The sequence below is a fragment of the Lycium barbarum genome, chromosome 12 (assembly GCF_019175385.1).
Source record: "Lycium barbarum isolate Lr01 chromosome 12, ASM1917538v2, whole genome shotgun sequence".
NCBI lineage: Eukaryota > Viridiplantae > Streptophyta > Magnoliopsida > Solanales > Solanaceae > Lycium > Lycium barbarum.
In genome coordinates, this window is record NC_083348.1 from 78,107,334 (window position 1) to 78,132,027 (window position 24,694).

Here is a 24,694-nt window from a genome sequence, read left to right on the forward strand (position 1 = left end):
TTGGCGGGAAGGACGAGAGTCTATCTGCCTTTTTATAGTATTTCTTTTACCTCCTTTTTGTTTTTCACTTTATCCCTCCAAAACAATGTGTGTATTGTTACTACTCCCTCTGTCCCAATCCAAGTATTTTAGTTTGATTGATTTTTTTAAATTTTGTGATCTTAAAATTAAAGATGTATGATCTTAAACTTATCATGTAAAATGTTAACTTACTAATATAGAAAGAAATACTCTTTTTGGGACAGACTAAAAGGGAAACTAAGACACTCAATATTGGGACAGAGGGAGTATTTTAGAGTACTGTTTGAAAAATAAAAATAAAAAGTCACAAGTATTTTAATGTAAACAATTTTGATTCATAGTAGTTTTATGCTTAATAATATATACTATTTAACTTAAAAAAAGATATTGATTTTTTTTTTATGAATTCAAAGATTTGTTTATTGTTAGATTTGATTATGCAATTCTTTTTAGAACAAGAGAAGTGTCTTTTTTTTTTTCGCTGAAAAGACGAGGACAAGTAAGATCTCCACTGAAATATCACTCAATCCCCCTATTCTTGTTTTTTTTTTCTTTTTATAATTGTGGTATCCAGACCAGTTTGCGCGCACCTCGACTAATTCCACGAGATGCCTACCAATACCACCTCCCACCAGCAATGGTACCAGACTACTAGATAGCTCTGTTCACCAAAACTAGAACAGACTGCACCTTTAGTTAGATATATATTTGTTCTTTTGACTTTGGTTGATATATTTTGTGTGTCAATAGTCTATTATTGATTAAAACTAGACGGCGTATGCCCGTGCGCACTTTGAATTATAGTGTATCTATGTGTATGTAGTTGCGTTTGGGTAGTGATAATATATATATTTTATATTGCTAATAAACATACATAAGTTTGCACTGTTTTTATTCATATATATATATATATATATATATATATATATATATATATATATATATATATATACTATGTTCAAAACACGATTAATATAATATTGTAGTTTGTGCTTCGTATCCAAAACTTTATTATATTAGTGTTTGCTACGAATACAAAATTGGCAAAAATTTATTAATATTTTTTAAAGGGGAAGACTTGTTTAAAATGAAACTGTTTTCCTGTCGTTGAGATAAAACAATAGCAATTTTTAAGCATCGGTTGATACTTTGAATTTTAATTTGATTAATTTAAAGGTGTAAAATATTCTATCGTTAATGTATGTAGATTGGACCTAAGCAATATTTATTATTTTTTATCAAATTTTGATTTGGATAATTCTAATTCATATTTTTAAATTAATTTTTTATGTTTAAAATGAAACAAAGTAGAAATTTGATTTTCTATTTAAACGAAGAACTACTATTTTTTAATTTTTGGTAAATATTCTTGGTTTAGCTCATTTTACTTGTCATGTTGTCTTTTGCATGTTTTTTTAAGGAAACGTCAATTAGAATAATAATTTGACTAATTTACCTTATTAATCATTTGATTTTCATTTAATATTATTTTTTCTTTTATGACATTAATCTCTTTTCACATTTATTAGAGCAAGAATAAAAATGAAAAAGTAATTAAATTCTATCTTATTTTAAAATATAAATATTTTAAGTATAATATAAGAAAAGAAAAGAAAGGAAATTGTATGGTTTGGCTACTTAACCTTTTGAAGAAATAATTTCACTTGCTCCCACTAATGAATTGATACGCATGTGGCAATGGATCCATCATTATTGACTTAATGGGGATACTTTGGGAATTACATGAATATTGTTTGATTTTTTAATATGGGGTGCACGTTTTTTTTTTTTTTTTGACATTGCTTGTTTTTTAATATGGGGTCTACTTTTTTTTTTACATGAGTTTGGAGATGGGGGGTCCATTTTTTTTTTTTTAATATTGTTTGGTGTTTTTAGTATGGGGCCCACCTTATTTTTTTTTTTTTTTTGTAAGGGAGACTGACGACGAAGCATGGGTTAATATGGGGTCTACTTTTTTTTTTTTTTATATTGCTTGGTTTTTTTAATATGAGATCCACTTTTTTTTTACATGAATTTGGAGATGGTGGGGTCCACCTTTTTTTTTAATATTGCTTGGTGTTTTTAGTATGGGGCCCACCTTATTTAATTATTTATTTTTTGTAAGGGAGATTGACGACGAAGCTTAACCCATGCTTCTATATAGTAGTTTTTTTATATTGCTTATTTTTTTTAATATGAAGTCCACTTTTTTTTTACCTGAGTTTGGAGATGGTGGGATCCACTTATTTCCTTTTGTTTTTTTTAATATTACTTGATGTTTTTAGTATGGGCCCACCTTATTTTATTATTTTTTTTGTAAGAGAGACTGACGACGAAGCATAAGTTTAACCCATGCTTCTGTATAGTAAGGGAGACTGACGACGAAGCTTGGGTTTAACCCATGCTTCTATATAGTAGAAAAGTGAAATGGGTTAATAAGGCATAAAAACGCTTCTCAAATCCTAGAAAAGTAACTTTTACTTCAAATTAACTCACACATATTTGATCTAAGTAAATATTGACATGATCCAATATACTTATTGATTCGATCTGTTTTAATCCGTCTAAAACAAAATTCAACCTGCTCACTGACCTGAGTATGAAGTCATTCACCAAGTCTAATATGAAGAACCGAATCTGTATTTATTAGTCCAGCTCTTCAACAACTAAACTATTGGTTGATGAAAGGTACGACTTTCGAGTTTAGATTTGGAACCTATCCATATTGAAGGGCTGTCCCTCATAAATACTTATAGATGAGTCAAGTTGAAAAGGCCGACAACGCCCATCTATTTGGTAAGGCTGGCTAAACAATCAACCTATTACTGGGAGAAAGTACAGTAAATGAAAGTAGTTGCTTATACAACTTGCAGACCACTTGTATCTGGCTGTTGATCCAACTTACAGGGTGTCAAGTGTGTGTGTACAATGGAAAATATAATTTTAGAAATTAAGTCATTTTTTAATATTTGGTTGACATGAAGTCAATTTCCTTCTCAATTACACTCATATTTTAACTTCATATCACTGCTTTAACGAACACTTAAGCATCATCAAGACACTATCCAATTTGCGAATATTATTATCAATCTTTAGTAAATATTTTTTTTGTAATATATATATAATCAGATGCCTTGACACAGAGCTATTAACCAGAAAAGACCATAGCATCTTTCAAAGCTCTTGCATAATTTCAAAACTGATGGCATTGCTATCTAACCAAACTGTGAAGGTCCAAGCTAATTTAAAGAGTGAAATAACATGGGAAAAATAAAAATGTTCATTGCTAAGAACTAAAACCCAAGAATTGTTCATACATAAAAGAATTGACAACCTTTCATCTCTCGTTTGTGTCTAGCAAGTTGCCACACGGAGATGAACAGCCACTGTATCACAGTAATCCCCTATATTACCACAGAAGATTGCTCTAGCTAAAGTGACCTCAATTAAGGCTTGAATGCAGAAAAGGCGACGACAGAGTTGTGACCACCAAAACCAAAGGAATTTGAGATTCCTGCATATGAAAGAAAATGATGTTTTTTTTATCTGTAATTTCTGAGAAATGTTTATTTGTAAGAAAATATGATGTCATAATTTAAAGTGTATCTTACCAACATTAACTTCATGCTGTTGTTTTTGGTTTGGAACAGTATCAAACTCCACTGAAGGCTCACGATTCTGCGATATTCATTACAATTAGAGATTTGCAAATAAAGAATGAGCATAACACCAACATTTGATATGCAAGTTTGAAAACATAGAAGAAGCACGCACAAATTGGTTAATGGAAGGATGCACCCAGCCGGTTGTAATAGCTTTAATTGTTGCGATAGCTTCCAGACCACCAGCAGCACCGAGGCAGTGCCCTATCATAGACTGGAACAATATGGAAAACAGATTGAAAGATCAACAAACTGCCAAACACACTCATAAATTCAAATAAATGAAGAGAAGCATGACAATGTAGACATAATTACCTTGGTTGCGTTCATTTTGATTCCTGAGGTGTTCTTGAAAACCTTCTTAACAGCATTTACCTCGGCTAGATCACCAACAATGGTGGAAGTTGCATGAGCATTGATGTAGTTAACCTAAAAGGAAAAAGAGAAGATCAACTCAGTAATCAAACTCAACTTTAACTTTTTTCAAAATCGACCCAATAGATTCTATACCCCTCACCAAAGACTATAACACATCATCAAAAGCTGAATTTTCCAAGTACCCATCTAAACTAAGTTTACTGTATGACCAACGTAAATAGACAATTTCCCTTTGGCTGTTTCGTCATTGACAACAACGATGACGATGCACAATCCAAATTACTGGCAGCCAGCCATACGAATTATCAATATCCCTTTCTGCTTCAATATTGTAAAATGGACTGCTGATTTTCAATATTTTCAATTTCACGAATAGCAAAGAGTACTACATGAAAGGATTCTATCGAAATGCAAATGTGGGACTTTGTTAATTCATCAACAGAATGGTTGGAGAAGAATGAAAAAGGTTTATATCTACCTTATATTTCTCCATTCTCATGAATGGAGTTCCATAGAAAGATGGTAAAGAATAAACAAGAACTGTGGTACAAGAGTCTGGATTTCCTTGCAGCAAAATGAGGGCAGAGCTGCAGCGTTCACAGACAGCATGCTGATTCCAAAGAATTGCTGTATCTTAGGGCATTCTCTATTGTGGTTTCAAGCAGTGTTAGTGTCATGGCTCAAGATCAACAGATAAAATTGTGGGTTCAGTAGTGGGAACAGATTGCCTTGCGCGCGACTCGTAACGATAAACCATACTGAAACCGGGAAGCTCTAAAATACAAAAGAGATAAGTGTTGTGGATATATATCTGGAGGCAAACAGATTTTGATAGAGTACTCTAACCTGGCCACAGATTTTGTGTCCCTCTTGCACCATGCCAGCTTGGGTGAGGAAAATTGAGCAATTGCAAAGGTGCTTTTGTAAGATTAAAAGGAAGCATAGAGAAACTTTCACCTTGTTGTAAGGAAAGAATGTACCACAGTTAGGTGAGAAGGTTGGTATGAGGAATGCTAAAGTTTCCAACAGCTCTACTTATGGTTGACAGTAGAAATACAGGGAAATGGTGGTGGATTCGAAAAGAAAAATGATTGGGCATAAATAATGGGAAGCTCGGGGGAATGGTAAAAGATTCTCTATGCCTTTTGAAACACCTTCATAGAAAGGGCTTAGTATCTAGGATGAATTCTCCAAGCATTTTAGCGGAACATACGCCTTGATGACTAAAATTGAATAGTAACCTTTTCTTAACTCTTAATAGGGGAGGTCTTTATCTAAAAAAGAGGGAGGGGAGTAATGAGTAATCTTTTCTTGGAATCTGATATTTAGAATAAACTTCATATGGGAGGTAGCCTTTTTCCTCAAAGAAACAATGGGACATGGACGGAAGAGTCCATTGGCATAATATCAACATAGAATAGACTCTGATACTACAAGTAGTTGTTTTTGAACTATTAAAGAAAGAAAATTCACTTGTTGTACAACTTCTCCCATTTAAACTAAAACGAAAAATGTCTTACAACCAGGCCCATGTGCCATAATCTCTTTCATGTCAACAGTTTACTATCTCCATTGTAAATTTTCCCCAACAACAGAAGAATTTTGAGAAGTAAAAGTATGAGATGGCGGATCTTGGGTTTGGTATCCCCAAGATAACATTTTGATAAGTTCCCAAACTTTTAACGGGAAAAGTCTAGAGCAATTTGCTCTTTCCTGCATTTCTTTTACCCCTCTCTTTGACTATTGAATAGACAATGAGAGTATAACCTACAGTTGATTGGAGAGAGAAGCAAATACCTCTTCTGGTGACACTCCAGCATCTTCAAGGCTGCTAAGAATACATGAAGAAACACCAAGACCATCAGCTCGGGGATCAGTCATGTGATAAGCATCACAATTAACTGCACCACCCAAATACTCTGCAATTATTGGTGCTCCCCTTTTCATTGCATGCTCCAAACTTTCCATCACCTGCCAAGCATCGTCATTCAGTCTTCATAATAACTTTCCAAATGGTGAATAGATTGTACGAAACTTACATAAATATCTAGAGCTTAATCTAAATTATGCAGTCTATCGTGCAATGAAAGAAAGCCCAGCAATTGATGGATAGCAGTTTATTGCATATTTAGTATGGAAAAAACTACACTGGACCACATATAACTTGCTCAAAGTATCTTAGATCCACTTTCAATGACGAAAATATGATAATCACTTCAATGAAGCTTACCAAGACTCCAGCTCCCTCGCCCATAACAAATCCATCTCTTTCTTTGTCCCATGGTCTGGAAGCAGTTTGTGGATCATCATTCCTTTGAGACAAAGCTCTGCATGCCACAAAACCTCCCAATCCAATAGGTATTATGGCAGCTTCAGTTCCACCAGCAAGCATCAAATCAGCTTCACCTCTTCGAATATGATTGGCGGCAGCATAAAAACAGTAATTGGAGGTAGCACAAGCAGTTGAGATTGAGTAGTTTGGTCCCATAAAACCAAGATCAATACCAATCAAAGCCGAACCCATGTTTGTTATGGCATATGGTATAAAAAATGGAGTAATTTTCCTGTGACCCTTTTCAATCAGGTTCTGAACGCCATCTGAGAAAACCTGAAGACCACCCATTCCTGTTCCTACCAGAACACCTGCTCGTTCCTTATTAATCTGCAGGAAGATTATAAGTAAATAACCTAGAGTCATGTACTGCTGAAAAGAAACAAATCAAGAAAAGATTGAAGGCTGAACAAGTAGTTATACTAAATACACATAAATTCTTTTCAAATGCACTATGACACATTTGTTTAGTGGGCAACAATAGTTTTGATTGTTTCTGGAAATCCAAAATCCGCTTGCAGGACTCAGACTATTACACAATTAGGGTCTCTAAACAGACGGGGGCAAATTTATGTACTAGATTTCGGGCACATGAACCGATGGTCTCTCCGTAAAACTAGATATTTTATGCATATATTTTCTAAAATCGGTATAATACCATGGCATCCATGCTACAAAAAGGCTAAATGGTGCACTTGGTTGAAGGTTAAGTTATTTACCTAGAGGACTAGGAATCAATTAATGCATTGTTCCTTCAATTTTTCTCTAGTGGTGCACCCAGTGGCGGAGCCAGAATTTTCACTAAAGAGTTCAAAATATGAAAGAAGTAAATACACCAACAAGCCAAAGGAAAAAATTAACCAGGTATGAACAGTGTAATTCTCCGCCTAAGGGGGTTCGGATGACCACCTAGGCCCTTCTTGGCTCCGACACATGCACCCATATTCTAGAAATCCTAGATTCGTCTCTGTCAAAACAGTACACTTTCATGCAAGCCCAATTCCAGCAAATTCATTATATCCCACAAAAACACAAAATCTGACAAATTTAACCAAATCCAAAAATCACAAAAATGAAAAAGACCTTACTTTTCCTAGTTTATCACCACCAAGATCTGCATTTTCCAAAGCTTTTTTCCCAGCAACAATAGAATACCTAAGACAATCATCAAGTCTCCTATCATTCTTTCCATCAATATACCCTTCAGATGAAAACCCACGAATTTGTCCACCAAATCTTGTAGGAAACTTAGAAGCATCAAAACGATCAATTAATGAAATCCCACTTTCACCAGACAAAAGTTTCTCATAGTAAGCATCCACATCATTACCAAACACAGAAACAAGACCCATCCCAGTTATAACAACTCTTTTCTTTGGGTCTTTCTCTCTTTTTGGAGCAGAAATTGTTGATGCAGAAGCTGATATAAAAGGCATTTTTTTAACACCCAAAGGCCTGACATTGGTGAATTGAGGGATGCTTTTTCGAAGAGGATTAAGTGGAGATGAGTGGAGGGATGGAGATTGGATTGCTTCCATTGTTTAGTTTGAGGTGGCTGAGATGGAAGAAGAAAGAAGAGAAGTAGAGGGCGTTTTCGATGTGAACGATGTGATTTAAGGAATTTCAAGAACTACAGGAGTGTGTGCTGTGTTTATGTAGTGTGTCACAACTCACAAAGAGACAAAGTCACAACTAAAATACACCAAAATTGTGTGTAAATAGAGGTGTTGGAAAAGAAAAAATTAAGGAGGGTTCATGTTTTGGTGAGAACGGTCTAATGGTAGTTAACAAGTACTAGAACATTTTAGAAAAACGAAATTAGATTTTTAGCAAGGTTCGGCCATGAAAATCAAATATTTTTCACTTTATTTGAAATTTTGAAGTTAGAGTTGAAGTTGAATTGAAGATGGAGTTGTGTTTGGTGATAGTTTTTGCAAAGAATATTTAGTTGTTTGAATGTATAAAAAGTGAAAATAATATTTTAGGTGTTTTCCAAATTAAGCTGTATTTGAAATTTTCATGGTTAAATGCTGATTTCCAAATAAGTAAAAAAAAAAAATCTGGGAAAAAAAAATTCTCATGGCCAAACTGGCTCATATACTCTAATATTGTAAAAATTGGTCTAATGTAATTAACTAGAACATACCCATATAATTATTACATATAGATTTATCAAAAAGACGTCCTTAGTACCTTTGATTTCCTTCTAAATTACCCATATAATTATTACGCATAGATTTATTAAAAAGACGTCCTTAATACCTTTGATTTCCTTTTAATTTATCTAAATTACAGTCACCTGTTAATTACAACACTGCTAGTATCAATATAATTTATAAAGGTGTTTTTTTTTTTTCAGGAAGGAAATAAATTATACGTGCAAGGACCTTTGGGAGCATTCTCCTCTTTTCAATAAAAATTATGTCAATACAAGCAATATTACCGAAAGTCTATGGTATGATGTATAAATTGACACATCTAGTCTAGCCTATGAATTTTTAGACTCGATTTCTTAACTAAACGATTTCCAAATTAAAAACCTCTAGTTGGTCAACATATGTGTTCTATACATTACATATTTTTCACTTGTGTCGCAGATTACTCGTTAAGTCATGATCAAATAAAATCATGGCGCGTTATTATCGTATTTATTAATTTATATTCAGAATGAATCCTTGAACGTTGCTTATGTATCATTGTTGTTGATGTCGCTGTCACAAGCTCTCGACACTTCCTCGTCCCAAAATTACCATGAAACCCTACAAAAATATTTCTCAAGCTTCATCTTTCATTTAATAGCTAAAGTTTCATGTTTGTTGTCCTGTTTTCTTTTTGTCTCCTTTTTCAACACACACCACCACCACCATCACTATTCATTTCTTACTACCCAGCGCCAACACCACCACCAGCCACTATTCTTCTCCAATTTTTATTTTCAATCAAACTAGGAAAAAAGCGGTATAGGAAAAATATCAAAAATTACGAGTGGCATGAAAAAGCTAAAGGAATTGAGGAAGTGTTTTTTTGTTTTTTAAGTTGTGAGGAAGAAAAATCAAAATCATACCTATTATGTGAAAATCTCTCACAATATCATCACACTATAACTCCTCGGTGGTGCAGAACGGATTGATAAAAGAAATTGATGTTCTTGTTTATGTTTTTAGAAATAATTAGTTTCAGCGTACGTGCGTTGCGCGTATGTACCTCGTCAATCGATATATACGTCAATTGACCCATTATCCATAATCGCAAGGATTACGAGAGAGCTATGTATCAAGAGTTGAGCGTACTTTAAAGTCCATTAGAACTTCCTATCTAGTCTAGCATAAAACAAGGAAAGATTTGATACACCAAATTTTGATTGATCTCAAAATACTAATAAATAGAAAAAACAATTGAATAACAATTTTGTTAAATGTGAATATTATCCTTGAAGGTTACAAAAGGCGAACAACATTTCAAAGTACTTCGTGCTTTTCAGTTACGTAATATTTATCTAACCCAATGAAAATGCTTGTGCATTCTTAGTTTAAATATATGCATGCTTTAAAAAATTCTTCAACCATTTAGCGGCTTGATCGGAATTAGTGAAACCGTAGATACTTTGATTTTGTTTTCTTTGACATGTAACAAATACGTTGATTGTCAATACATCATATACTCTTATCTTTACTTTCACATTTTTTCGTGTAAACTATAATCAAGTCCCACATATCTAGAGAAATTTTTTTCTTTCAGAGCATGGTCCACCTAATTTAGGGGTTCCTCATTGAAAATGCCATGTTACAAAATAAAGGCTGAAATGAATAGCAACCTAACCTTCCAATTCATAGCTCATAATAAAACATTACTCTAATGCACCATCATTCATATTGAATGATTTAGTTAGTCAAGACAACGGTAAAAGAACCTCATTTCTTGTTTCAATAATTAATAGGCTGAATGCTGATGAACATATTAATTATAAATAACGAACATAATTACTCCACCGTGACAATTATTTATTGCCTTTTTGTTTTGCACACCCTTAAGAAATATGGGGTATTTGACTAGCTTTACTTTTATTTATGTCTAAATTATAATATCTATCCAGTGTGTCTTCTCCAATAATGACAAAATGGAAAAATAATTAAGTGTGCCTTGAATTTCTAAAACGATAAATAATTTAAGATAACTATTTTAGTAACTACGATAGATAATTTGAGATGGAGGCAGTACTATACATTAAACTCTCAAAATGAACTTTATCAACATATTAAGAGAGTAAATTTCACTAAACCCCCTTAACCTTTTTGGTTTGAAAAACAATACCCACTTTCCCTTTTGAAAGGGACACTAGACTCCCTCAATCTTAAATCAACCGTTAGGAATAAATAGATCATTGCATGTATATCTAAAATATCAAAATGACCTTCAATTATGATCAACTATTATATAATTTCCTATAAAATGAAAAGAATAACTAAAAGTACCCGATTTATTGTATATAGAAATGAGTAATTTCATTTAATTTACTTAAAATTTGAGGTAAAGGAATAATACGATATGCATTCATCTTTTGCATGAAATAAAAAATCACTTAAATTAACATTTTTAGACGATTTCAAAATTTCGATATATCACCTACAAATTATATTATCATTCAAAACTATTACATTTTGTTTTCGAAATAACTACCAATGAAATATTTTTTTAAAATTAATTACACCTTTAAATATGTGAAATTGATGTGAAAATAATAAATGTGTTAAAGAAAATTGACTAGTTGATATATTTGGCCGCTCAGCCAAAAGAATTATAATAACTAGCTAAATATATAAATATACACACTAATTATGTATAAATATGTATATTACATATTAGACACAAAAAATACATTTGTTGATTGTTATTTTGCAGGGAGACTATACAGTATAAAAATTTCTAAATAGATAAATTGGCTAATTTATTTAAATTATTGTCAGCTCTTGTCAGAATTACAACGCTGCTTCTATCAATATAATTTACAAAAGTTTTATTTTCAAGAAGGAAATAAATTATACATGCAAGGGACCTTTGCGGGCATGTAAATTTGCTTCTCCTCTTTTCAAAAAAATTGATGTCATTACAAGCAATGTTTACCAAAAGTATAAGGCTTAATATTAATTGACACCTATGATTTTTTAGACTCAATTTCTTAACTCAACGATTTCTTAATTAAAAAACTCTAGTTGGTCATAATATATGTTCTAATTTACATCACATATTTTTCACCTATACAGATGCAGATCACACGTTAAGTCATCAGTACGAAATAATATACAACTTTCAGTGAGATACTAAATAAGAACAACTTACCTTTGAAGTATTAATGGCTTCCAAGTACCTAAAATTTTCTATCCCTTATCAGTACGAAGATGAATTAAAGAGATGTATTCAATAATTTATAAAAAAATTAAAGAGATGTATTCAAAAAAATTATCTGGAAGAAAAAACGCATAAACTTATCAAAAGAGGAGAACCAATTGCCAATTGTTGATTTTTAGCTATGCTTACACGATTAGAGCAATTGATAATAGACAAATCATCTTACACTTACGTCATAGAGTTCCGAAAGTCGTAAATTGTGACTTCTACAACAAGCTACACACAAACATGCCAACACAAGTTCTCAAAGTATTGATTTGGAGCCATTACAATCTATACAAATCTTAAGACGTTCTTCAGTTCTTACTAGTTTATTAGTTTAATAATATTATTATTTTTAAGTTACATTGAAATTTTGTAAAAAAGGACACGGGCTATGAAAAGGAAAGAAAAGATGGACTCCTTTTTTAGATTTATACATGCGAATGACTATAGGATCTGATAACCAAAATTTAGTTGGTTTTGAAGTTATAAATATTAGGAGAATAATTAAATGCGTATGTATAAATAAATATTAGATAAATTATTAATTTACATATTTATATTTAATGTGAAAAATAGTAAAAGATAATTTGTCTATTATAGAATCTTTAATGAAGGGTAGAAAGTTTAATCAAGCCCCTTCGTGCTTTTAATATAGTATAGATAGATATAGATTAATCTAAAACCAAAATAAACCCTTGAAAGTTGCCCATGTAGCGCCGTTGTCGCTACCGTTGTCATCACATTTCGGCACTCCCTCTCGTCTCAAATCTATATATAATATAAAGCTAGGCATAGACAAGATGATGTGACACCTCTCTATGACCTCCATTCTTATTTATCTATTTTCTGTTTTTTTTTTTTTTTTTTGCAATTTTTCCTCCTCCATCTTATTAGTTTAGATTATATTAAAAAGCCCAAAAGTCCTATCTCTAATTAAATTTATTATTAATACATATTCATGATTATGCTTTTTCATCTTCTTCCTCCGTTTTGCTCATCATCTCTTCCGTTCACGGTCAACAGTTAGTTAATTTCCTATTAAGCTTAATAATTAATTCATATTAATGTTTATACGTTTTAGTCTTCTTCCATATCTGTTGGTTCACCTCAAATTTTCCATTCATATGTCCTGCCGTGCTTCAGTTTTGTAGTGTCAGCTTATTATGCCTTCTAATTTTCACAATTTTTTTTATTCCTCTCTCTTTCCCTCTCTGTATACTTACGTATGATAAAGTATATGTATTTTAAATGGTTGTTTGATTTGTTTTCAATTATTTTATTTAAATTGATATATTATGTATTTTGTACAGGAAGACATAGAAGCCGAAGGAATTTGTTTGATTTTTACCTTGCATATTCATTATACTTCATTTTTTACTTTGTATGGTCACAATTTGTGCCTTGTGAGATTCAAGTATTATTAAATATTTCATTTTGATTGAACTTATTTGTTTGTGCTATCTTCTCAGCATATTCAAATGGCCTTATTTCTTTACGAGCAAAGGTAAGTCAACGTTTTGGTTGAACACTTTACCCTTTTGAGTACTATAATTATATAAATGCAACATTTGCTACAAAAATTTATTTTGTGCGATGCCATCTACATCGAAAAGCTCAGTACATTCAGTAGTATCTACCTCAATATTGGATGCATTTCTCCTAAGGTAATTATATACTCTGTAAATTCTTACTTCTTAATTATTTTTACTATTGGCTTACTTATTTTTTCATTAATATAAGATGTATTTAATTATTAGCATATTAATTTCTTCGTAAATGTATTGATGTCTTTCACAATATATTGAGCGTTATTCTGAGATTGATACTGTTATAACAATTCTTTTTGTAAATCTGAATCAGCTAATGAAATTGGAATTGATGCAATACAAGTGATTCCCTCTTTATTTTGTGATTTTGTATTTGCAGGATTGGGAAGTAAAGATTTTAATTTCATTCCAAACTCAATGATATGTTATATAGTTTTAACATTAATCATTATATAGGGTGGACCAATGTGATCTCAGCACTAAGTGCATCGTTTTGTTGCAATTTCCAGATAAACTTTTTCTTTATTATTTGAATTTGTGTTAATTGTGAAATTTATTCTCTTAGTGTAAAGTTGGTAGGTTTGAAGCTATGAATGGCATTTTCTAGCCAAATATATTTGATGTTACTTTAATCAGATTTATCATGTGACTTTAAACTTAATCTTTTGAGTTAAAATTTTGCTTAACTTACTGTCACGTCCTTAGTCTTCAACTAAGCGCACGTGCGGCACTTGACAACTCGCTCTCGTTCTTGCACAACTTGCTCACGATCTTGCTATGCCAAGTCAGCCTAGATCACTACACTCAAGATCGCTAAGGGAATAGTAATTCAGAAAGACGAGAAATTTGCTAGAAGGAAGCTTTTTATTATGTAAGAGTTGATTGATTTTTGCTTGATGGTTTACAAATGAATGACCCTTCTATTTATACTACTCACCTAGGGACTAGTATGTAAATAATAATTATTATAAAAGTCCCTACATATTTACAAATAAGCTCCTATTCTAGAAATCTCTACACAACTAAATTATTCTAAGGACTTTCCATACAATTCCATAAGGTTCTAAGATCTTCCATGAGAAATCTCCATATTTCTCTAGAACCTTCTCACATAAGCTAGCCTCCTCTCCATGTAAGCTTCCACATAAGCTTCCTACATGACAAAAATAGTTCCACGTGGCGCCTAGGTGGTATGATGATGTGGCGGGTCATCACATTACATTGCAAAGTAGAGATCAGAAAAATGGTAATTGTTGACATTTCAAAGGCAGGAACGGAATTGCTATTTCAAACAACGGGTAAATGTGAGAATAGCATGTCTAATTGATTTACTAAAGTTTTTAAGTTTGTTTCCTTTTTGGTTGTTTTTGTTCTCTCTCTTTTTTTTTTTTTTTTTGCTTACGTTATTTTAGAAATCTCAAAAAACCTCCACTTACTATTACTAGAAGTACTACTAGTAATAATTAGTAGAACAACATGAAAATTACAATACTAAAATTTTTATGATAACTATTTACTTCTAATATTATTAATAAACATTAGTATAGTTTACTATAATAAATTTTGTTTACCAACAACATTAACTCGGAAAGGAAGCAAAGAATGTGTTAAATAATTTTTTTTTTCTCAGTATAAGGGCGTTGATCAGAATTTTGCCTCATAAAATTATAAAATTTATTTTACTGCGCGTAGCGCGGGTTGGTTAACTAGTTACCATGAAAACCAACAAATATGTCTATCAAGCTTCATCTTTTATTTAATGTTTGAAGTTTCACCTTTGCTGTATTTTTTTTTTCCTTTTTCAATAACACACCACTGCCATTACGATTCGGCTCTTACTACCCAATGCCATAACACCACCACCACGACCACTATTCTTCTCCAAAATTTATTTTCAATTAGACTAAGAAAAAGGTGAAAAAGAAAAAATATCAAGTATTACTGGTGGTACCAAAAAGCTAAAGGAATGGAGGACGCATTTTTTGTTTCTTTTTAATTCGTGAGAAAAAGAAGAATCGAGCTCGTACCTATTATGTGAAGATCTCTCACAATATCACTAGACTATATATATAGTCTTGTTCGTGCAGAAGGGATTGATAAAAGGAATTGAGGTTCTCGTTTTTTTTTTTTTAAATAAAAGAAATAATATCTTGTCTCTTCTTTTTTACTTTTCTTTTTCTAAAATGTTGGGTTAAAGAGCATTTTAATATTGCAAAAATATTATTATCAAAGTGCCTTATTATGTTTTATTACTGCTACAAGTTGGTGGCCTAAAAAAGGCTGAAGTGGCTTTCATTTCTTTATGGTTTTGGTTGGCAGAATGTGACCTCGAGTTGTCCTTAAATTCTTTGTAACCTCCGACCCTTTTACTCACCCACATTCATCACCTTTAGTTTTGTAACTTATGTAACCTCTAACCCATAATTATATTCTCACATTATACTCACATTACTACCCCAGTTTTATCCTATTTAATTCAAGGATGATTTTGGTAACTATAAATAGTTAGTCATCCTAACATTGTGATAGATGAAAAAAATTGGAGAGTTCTTGAAAAAGTGAAGATAAAAGAGAGTATTTTTTATGTTGAAGGAAGGTGTGTTTATGGTGGAGCTTTGGACTCTTCAACTAGTCCGGAGTTGTTTGAGTCACACGAAGTTTACGGGCTGTTGTATCCTAGAGGAGACAAGTCAGAGTATTACTGCTAGATCGGTGAAGATTATGCCGCAGTGAGCTTGAATCTCCTTAAAGAGAGCGAGATATCTGCGCCTCAGTCTGAAGAATATTTTATTCATTTTGTTCTTCATTTTTATTGTATTTTTTCAACTATAATTTATTGTAATCTGTGATAATTTCACCAACATAAAAAAATAAAAAAGATACTACATTTCACATTACAAGCATGATGGACATGAACTTTGGCCAAACTAAGAGCCCGTTTGGCTTAGCCTATAAGTTGCTCAAAACAACTTATAAGCAATTTTCAGTTTTTTTGAGTGTTTGACTAGCCAGCTCATAAGTCATTTTGTGCTTAAAATAAGTCAAAAAATAAATAAATTGGGCTACCCCAACTTATTTTTTGTTTTGACTTATAAGCTGTTTCTTTTAAGCTCATCTAAACAAGCTCTAACTAAATCGGCCCCACATGGGCAATTGGGCATAGTCAAATATTTACAATTTTAAAAGACTAGTTGAAGATCTTGGTGCACCAAAGTTACGTAGAAAATGTCATTATTACATAATAAAGGCTGATATGGGTATCAACCTAACCTTCAAGTCTAGATATCTCATATAGTAAAAGTCAAATGATGAACCAATATTAAGATTGAATGGTTAGTTACTATTGAAGACAATTCGACAAAGGTCAATGGTTTAAATACCATTTTAATAAATAAAAGAACCTACTTTTGTTTCAATTAATACGTTGATGAACATATTAATTATTTTAGATAATGGAAATAAGAATATATATATATAAAACCAAAATTTAATGAACTTTACCAACATATTAGTTCTGCAATATAAAACTGAAGGTAATCTAGGATTTAATTTTTTCAGTTAATTCAATTTCTGAGGGTTTTCACAAATATTTTGAGTGAGGCAGAAAGCAGTAAAGGCTATCCAATGCACCCAACAGACTTAGTGCCTGTTTGGATGAGCTTATGCCTGTAAGCTGTTTGTAGCTTATAAGTTAAAAAATAAGCTGGGGTAGTCTAACTTAATTTTTTTGGCTTATAAGCTATTTTCAGCTTATAAGCTGCTTTAGATAAGCTAAGTCAAATGGGCCCAATTATTTTTTTGAGCTTATTTTAAGTACAAAATGACTTTAAGCTGGCCAGTCAAACACTCAAAAAAGCTAAAAACAGCTTATAAGGAATTTATAAGCCAATCAAAACGGGCTCTTATCCAACTCCTCACATTTCATAAAAATCGGATATTCTTATACTCAGTAACTTCTTTGGTATGAGACTTTAAAGAAAATAGAATTAGAGAATTATAAAATCCAAAAGAAATAGTGACGAGGCTGTAATTAATCACAATATTCTACATCTTTTTGACCTCAAATATAATGGTGAAACGTTGTCCAAATTTGAACGTTGACAATTTAATTTGATAAAAGATAAATTAAATAAATTTTACTCCTATTAATACAACATATAGAGAGAGATTTAAGGGGGTTTAGCTATTAGCACTACATGTTGTTATTAGCACGTAAACTCCTCAAGAAACTTTTCCAACCAAACACCCATCTGAACATTCCATATGCATTTATAGAGACAGAGTAAGTAGTTGATTGACGATCTCTATTTTCTGTCATACCTAACTCGACAAAGTCGTAGAGTTTATCTAATTTAAGTTATTTAATAATTGGTTGGCTTTTAGATTCATATGGAATTTGTGTGTTTGGAAAAGTTGCTGTTGCATAACTTCTTGGATGGATGCTAATTAATCTATAGGACAAAATTTACTTAAGGCAAGAATGTAATATTTTCTTCATTTTGATATTGAGTTCTATTTAATTTTATACTATTGTTAGGAAAAGATTTAGACATATATCGATCAATATTTTATTAGAGAAAGATGGTGGTCATATACTGTTATTTTCAATTTTGGAGATAGTAATAATAGAAAGAAAAGTGATTTTTGAGAACTGTAAAAGTAGGACTAATTTAATTTTTGTGAAGTACTACTTCGATATTTTTAAAAATTAACGGTTTAAGAGACTATGGACATTATTTTAGCAAAATAAAGACGATAAATTAAACAAAATATATTACGTCTTTTTAAACTTGATTATGGTTCGTGAATCTATCAACACTTTCCATACCTTGCATCTTTTACCTTAATTATGACCCCCAATTATCTATTTAACATACATTTTCATTTTATTTATTTATTTTAAAAAAAAAGGATTTGTGAAAATTGAAGTTTCACTTATTTTGTTGGTGACTCGTAACAATAAAAATAAATGAACTTACTGAAGTGAAAAACGTAATGAAGCTTAGAGTGAGAGCAATTAGCATCTACTCCTCAAGTGTAATTCAAGCTAGAAAATCTTTATTAATTTCATAATAATTCCTAACTGCATCAGGTCCTGACCTACTACATTAGATTGAATTACAGTCTCAAATTGCTGCCCTCAAATAAATTCTGTTTCTTGGTTGACAATCCTAATGAATGAGCTATGGATTTTACTTCTGCGATCATCGCCACCTGATCGTTGAGCTTGTTGATGGCCGAGCCAACACCCTGATCAGTTCAACATTCACACAAGTTTCAGTGATTTGGCAGAGATACCTTAAAATTTTGCTATATAAAAAAAGTTCTGCTAAGATTAAAGATAGTGGACGGCATACCACGCCTGCAGCTCCCGCTATGATTGCCATTGGTGCGGTGACTGCACTCAGTCCAGATGAACACATGACAGGGATATTGACAGCCCTTGAAATTGAATAAGCAGCTGCTAGTGTTGGTGTTGCCTATGTAATGAACAATATCAAAATGAATGCCAGTTAAATGAGTTTAACACAAGAAATCATCGATAACCATGAAGACTAAATATTTCTCAATTCCTTGCCTTTTTCACTTTCAGTTAGTAGAAGCTGCTAAGCCACACTATGAAGGTGTGGGAAAGGGTGATGGAGATGAGGGTGAGAAGAGGCGTGTCCATTTCAGAGAACCAGTTCGAATTCATGTCGAGGCGCTCGACTACAGAAGCCATCCATCTTGTGAGGAGACTGGTGGAACAGTATAGGGAGAGGAAGGACCTGCACATGGTTTTCATCGACCTAGAAAAGGCTTACGACAAAGTGCCAAGAGAGATTTTATGGAGATGCTTGGAGGCCAGAGGTGTACCTGTAGCGTACATTAGAGCGATCAAGGACATGTATGAGGGAGCCAAGACCAGGGTAAGGACAGTGGGAGGAGACTCGGAGCACTTCCCAGTGGAGATGGGATTGCACCAAGGATCAGCTCTTAGCCCATTTTTATTTGCTCTAGTGATGGATTGTCTGATGCGGTGAATTCAAGGTGAGGTGCCATGGTGTATGTTATTTGCGGATGACATAGTCTTGATCGACGAGACACGCAGCGGAGTGAACGCTAAGCTGGAGGTTTGGAGACAAACTCTGGAGTCTAAAGGGTTCAAGTTGAGTAGGACCAAGACAGAATACATGGAGTGCAAGTTCAGTGACGTGACACATGAGTCTGGCGTGGAAGTGAGGCTTGGTACCCAGGTCATCCCAAAGAAAAGAAGTTTCAAATATCTCGGGTCTATTATACAAGAAAATAGGGATATTGACGATGATGTCTCACATCGTATTGGGGCAGGGTGGATGAAGTGGAGGCTTGCTTCAGGAGTGCTGTGTGATAAGAAAGTGCTACCAAAACTTAAAGGCAGGTTCTACAAAGTGGTTGTGAGACCGACCTTGTTGTACGGGGCAGAGTGTTGGGCAGTCAAGAGCTCTCACGTCCAAAAGATGAAAGTTGCGGAAATGAGAATGTTGCGATGGATGTGTGGGCACACCAGGCGAGATAGGATTAGGAATGAAGATATCCGGGATAAGGTTGGAGTAGCATCAGTGGAGGACAAGATGAGGGAAACGAAGCTAAGATGGTTTGGGCATGTGAGGAGGAGAGGCACAGATGCCCCAGTGCGGAGGTGTGAGAGGTTAGCTATGGATGGTTTCAGAAGAGGTCGGGGTAGGCCGAAAAAGTATTGGGGAGAGGTGCTGAGACAAAGACATGACGCAGGTTCAGCTTACCGAGGACATGACCTTAGATAGGAGGTTTTGAAGGACTCAGATTAGGGTAGAAGGCTAGTAAGTAGTCGTTGTTTCGATCTATAGTCTATTGTCCTTTGTTTCTTGTTACTATATGTGGTTTCTTGTACTTCGATTATCTTATTTATCTGTGGTAGCTACTGCTCCCTTTTTTTCAGACTGCTCTATTTTGACTTATTCGCTTTCTTTAATTTCATTTGCATTTTGCTTTGAACTGTTTGTGCTTATCTAACCTTTCTCGTTGTGATTTCTCTTGAGCCGAGGGTCTTTCGGAAACAGCTTCCCTGTCTTCCGAGATAGGGGTATGGTCTGCGTGCACTTTACCCTCCCCAGACCCCACATTGTGGGATTTCACTGGGTATGTTGTTGTTGTTGTTGTTGTAGTATCAACAGATTCAGCAGATATCTCAATCCTTATTAGTAGTAGACCACAAATGTGTTTGTGTTACCTTCTCAATTAATCCAAGAACACCAGCCTTTGATGGAGTAGAACCTTTTCCTCCTTCTGTTTGGATGATGTCAACACCTTCCTGTTCTAATTGCTCGGCCAGCTTGACCTGTCAATATGAGATGAGATTGATAAGAACGTGACTTTCTTCAATTTGAACTTTGCATGTCATAGAAAAGTGCTATTAGAAACCTGATCTGGAAGGCTTAGTGTGTGAGGCACAGTGACTGATAATGTCACTGATGGAAGTATCCTCTTTGTTTCCCTTGTTAGGTTCAGAATCTGAAAAGCATTATCAGCACAGTAAGAAGTAATGAACATCATCGACAAAGAAGTGGAATTAGGCCAAGGTTTTTTCAAGCTGGATTGCCCTTTCGTGCATGCAAGTCCAAGTAATCAATCAAAACATATATTTTACTTAGTACTGTATCCTACTTTCCCTGACACCAACCTGTTCTGGAAGTTCATATGCTTATGTTAACAGATTAAATTCCTAATTGTTGCTAGTTTCTTAGGTCTTTTGCTCAAGTTTTGACATTATGACACTGAAAGTAATTCTGCATACCTGTTCAGGAGAGAACACCAATCCCTTCTCATAGAACGAGTCATAGTTTCCGATCTCGACCTGCACCAGATAACTTTCTTTATGATGAGCTACGGAAAGGAACTTACTCCTCTCTATCAACCAGAACTTGAGGTTATGTAATCATGGTGCTGAACTTTTTCATATTCTTGCTTATGGTATCTATGAACAGAATGGAAAAATTATGAAAAAAGTCGTACCATTAACGCTCCTGCTTCCACAGCAGCTGGAAATGCTGCAGGATCCACAGAAGAAACACAAATCTGCAAGCATGTGACAAACAGATTTAAGCTGATAGATACTTGCACAGTGCTTGAGATAGCCTTCATTTCTTCAGTACTAAGTCATATATTAAACAAACTAATCCGTGCAACTAAAAGAGGTACTAGTTGAGGATGTAAATGCCTAAAATGGTGAGATTTTTAAACTGACGAGCTCAAAGCACTCCGTGCAAATCAAATTGCTATGATTGTCGGATGGTATATGGTTTGTGGAAGTAGAAAGGACAAACGAATATACACGATTCAACCAGAATGTTCAGAGATAACAGAGAAATTGGAAATTGCAATTAGCTGATGGAGTAGAAGACAGAGCTTAAGGCACATTTGGCATGACTACTTTCATAAAAAGAACCGAATTTAGACCTGAGAAATCGTTCCATTATTTTAATGTTGTCTAAGAAAAAATTCACATCAAAGGTTGAAACAGTAGATGTTTATGTCAAGGGTAAAGAAAAGTATGAACGAATTTAGACACAAAGGATTTACTGGAAGGGAAGTCAGGCTTATTGCAAGCTTCACCAGCTCAGGGTCACAAGCAATATCTACATGGGTTGCTCCACCCTGTAAGCAAATCAAAGAATTAGACTTATATACAATGAAATTTGTAAAACTCCACAACAGAGAATCCTATAAAAATTATCAAATTCCTAGTTAATCCTTGATAAGAGTGCTCTAGATTTTCAACTACTACAAATGTTATGCACAATCAAAAGTACTCGGCTTAACATTCATTTGGTGGAAACTTCACTGAAATGTTTTAGTTACTAAATTATAAAGAACAGAGAACTGATGAATGTTGATATGGCAACCATAACGCCTAATTTGTCTTTTGAAAAAGCGAAATTATGAAACATTAGACTATCCTTGTGAAAGAATACAAGAGATAATATCACTCAACTATGGGTGTTTCACTCAGAAAGTGGGCGTCTCACTCAGAAAGTCATTCAATTTTGTTTTTTAACTAGAAAGTCACTCAACTATTGGTGTTTCACCTACAAAGTCACTTAACCTATTTAAGTGATTTTTAATTATATTGTTGCTTTTATTTAAATCCAAAATTCTAAGAAATAAACTAATATCCATTTTAACCATTGTTATTGACTCGCCCACTTGACCTAATCCACAAAAAATATATTGACCAAGGCCTTTTATTTTATTCCCTCCTAATTTATGTCGTGTCCGGGACCCTTTCTCCTCTTTCTCTGCGTTTTTCCCCTCATTATGCTCTTTATATTTTAATTTGTAGGTACATATTTGATGCTAGAGACAAAGCAATTATAACCTTATTGGAAATGATAAAGAATAAGCTTATGAAGAGGTTGTATACGGAGGAGGAATGGATTAACAAGGTACCAAGGTCTCATCTGTCCAAAAATTGAAAAATAACTGAACTAAATAAGACTTGAGGCAGCATTGGTTAGACCAAATTTTTCTGGTGGACCAAGACACGAGAGAAATTAGGAGGGAATAAGGGTAAATTAAAAGGTTTTGGTTAATATATTTTCAGTGGGTCGGATCAAGTTGGGTCAAAAATGGTTAAAATGAGTACTTGTTTATTTCTTACAATTTTGGCTTTAAATAAAAATCAGCAAAATGTAATTAAAAAAATCACTTAAATTGGTAGAATGACTTTGTAGGTGAAACTCCAACAGTAATTTTCTTGTTAGACAACAAAATTGAATGACTTTCTGAGTGAAACACTATGAGTGACTTTCTGCATCGATATTATATCAAGAATACAGAGAGCATAGATAAGACCATACCTTATCTGCAGCAGTAACAACAGAAGCAACATTCTCTTTGGCCAGATTTTGCAATCCTGCGATAATCTAAAGCATAACAATGTATCATTAGTAATTTCAACATTATTTTCCTTTCCCCATGTATGTTATCTTGGAACAGTCCCCCTTCTCCCAAACACTACTCTTTCTTGAACTTGAAGGCTGGTCAAGTAACTAAAAACCCAATAAAGTTATAATAAAATAAAAAGAAACTCATTTTACAACATGCAATATCTAAAAGAACAAGATAAAGCTCAGCTAGTAGAGATTTAACAAGTACAAGTGTTTTAACTCTTTTAAAACTTTCTTTAATTTGTACATGGAATTTTCTTGACATATGTCTAAAACTAAACTGTCTAGTCAAAACGAGTACTTTTGCATAACTTATGATATTATAAACAAATGGAAAAAGTAGGTCCTTAGTTAAAATGATACCTTAAGGGCTTTTTTCTCATGAAATTCTTTCAAGACTGCTTCTTTGGAATATGAAAGTAGAGCCCTTGTGGTATATTTTCTTCTAGCAAATGAAATGCGTTTTGGAAGTACAGAATCACCTAGTACAAGAGGATTCTGATTTGGTTTCAAAAGTAATTGGTTTTTGGGTGAAACTGATGTGTACATTGAGATGCTCATCTTTCTTCTTTCTTGTCTATGGAGTGAATTTCTGGCAAGAAGATAAGGAAGTTAGCAGTTTTAAGCAAGCAGTGGATATTTCGTTTAAATGTGTATAGTTTTAGAAAGGATAAAACGAAATGAGAAAACAACAAAAAGTGCAGCAAGATATTTTTGTAAGAAATGTTGGATTACATTGAGGGGTCCTCATTTTAGTATAATAGAGTTACGAGCACTACCCTTTTTAAGTTTTTTGAAGTTATTCCCTCATTTATAAGTGTTTTTGCCATATATAGACTACACTAACTCAATTGAACTATTTAAAGGTAAACTAGCCATATATGTGAACATGTTTATTCACTTTAATTAGCCTGTTTTTAAGGTTTGTATTTTGTAAATAATTTTTAAAAATTTGTCATAATTCTGACAATGAAAGTTGTTCATCAATGTGAAAAAGAAAATTAATAAGAAAGTGAGGAAAAATTAATATTTTGATTTTAGATTTTTTTCTTTTAAATTGTTTAATATCTTATATGTATACCGACAAGTTGATATCCATCTCAATCAATTAACTGTTCAAATCCAAACGTAAGAACCATTTTTGTATATATTGAATTTTTTAAAAGCAAAACTAATAAAATATTTTTATTAAATTAATTAAAAAATATGAGGAAATAAATGTATCGGATAATTAAAATTAAAGTGCATACGTCTATAGAATAAATATTAAGTATTATGACATATTAGAAATGTGATATGTTATATCGTAAATCACCAAATTTTAATTCCGAAATGAAAATATAAAGTAATACATTTTATAAATGTAAAGAAACAATAATCAGAAAATATAAAGGAGGATAAGAAAAGTAAAGTATT

At 33.0% G+C, this 24,694-nt stretch overlaps 2 protein-coding genes across 2 annotated transcripts; both read right to left on the minus strand.

Annotated features, from left to right (window-relative positions):
• Positions 1–3,209: 3,209 nt before the first annotated feature.
• LOC132621691 (3-oxoacyl-[acyl-carrier-protein] synthase I, chloroplastic) lies at positions 3,210–8,053 on the minus strand. The gene is made up of 7 exons (XM_060336045.1): positions 7,482–8,053; positions 6,292–6,723; positions 5,859–6,032; positions 3,999–4,112; positions 3,796–3,897; positions 3,633–3,699; positions 3,210–3,535 (listed from the first exon to the last, which is right to left on the minus strand). The coding sequence occupies exons 1-7, from the start codon at positions 7,929–7,931 to the stop codon at positions 3,468–3,470; spliced, it is 1,407 nt and encodes a 468-aa protein (XP_060192028.1). The 5' UTR covers positions 7,932–8,053; the 3' UTR covers positions 3,210–3,467.
• Positions 8,054–18,369: 10,316 nt separating this feature from the next.
• LOC132622869 (uncharacterized protein ycf23-like) lies at positions 18,370–23,961 on the minus strand. Its single transcript, XM_060337539.1, has 9 exons — positions 23,642–23,961; positions 23,189–23,254; positions 21,912–21,986; positions 21,345–21,407; positions 21,127–21,186; positions 20,754–20,843; positions 20,563–20,670; positions 18,689–18,811; positions 18,370–18,581 (listed from the first exon to the last, which is right to left on the minus strand). Exons 1-9 carry the CDS (start codon positions 23,837–23,839, stop codon positions 18,450–18,452), a joined length of 915 nt encoding a protein of 304 aa, XP_060193522.1. The 5' UTR covers positions 23,840–23,961; the 3' UTR covers positions 18,370–18,449.
• Positions 23,962–24,694: the final 733 nt, after the last annotated feature.

Bases quoted from the DNA above. Each gene is read 5' to 3' on its own strand.
- LOC132621691 (XM_060336045.1), bottom strand. From the start codon at position 7,931: ATGGAAGCAATCCAATCTCCATCCCTCCACTCATCTCCACTTAATCCT. The intron at 6,033-6,291 runs GTAAGCTTCATT...GATGCTTGGCAG, and splicing joins GCGAGGGAGCTGGAGTCTTG to GTGATGGAAAGTTTGGAGCA. The intron at 4,113-5,858 runs GTATTTGCTTCT...TTTTCCTTTTAG, and splicing joins CTGGAGTGTCACCAGAAGAG to GTTAACTACATCAATGCTCA.
- LOC132622869 (XM_060337539.1), bottom strand. From the start codon at position 23,839: ATGAGCATCTCAATGTACACATCAGTTTCACCCAAAAACCAATTACTT. The intron at 20,844-21,126 runs GTATGCAGAATT...AATGCTTTTCAG, and splicing joins TGGTGTTCTCTCCTGAACAG to ATTCTGAACCTAACAAGGGA. The intron at 20,671-20,753 runs GTTTCTAATAGC...TCATATTGACAG, and splicing joins CACTAAGCCTTCCAGATCAG to GTCAAGCTGGCCGAGCAATT.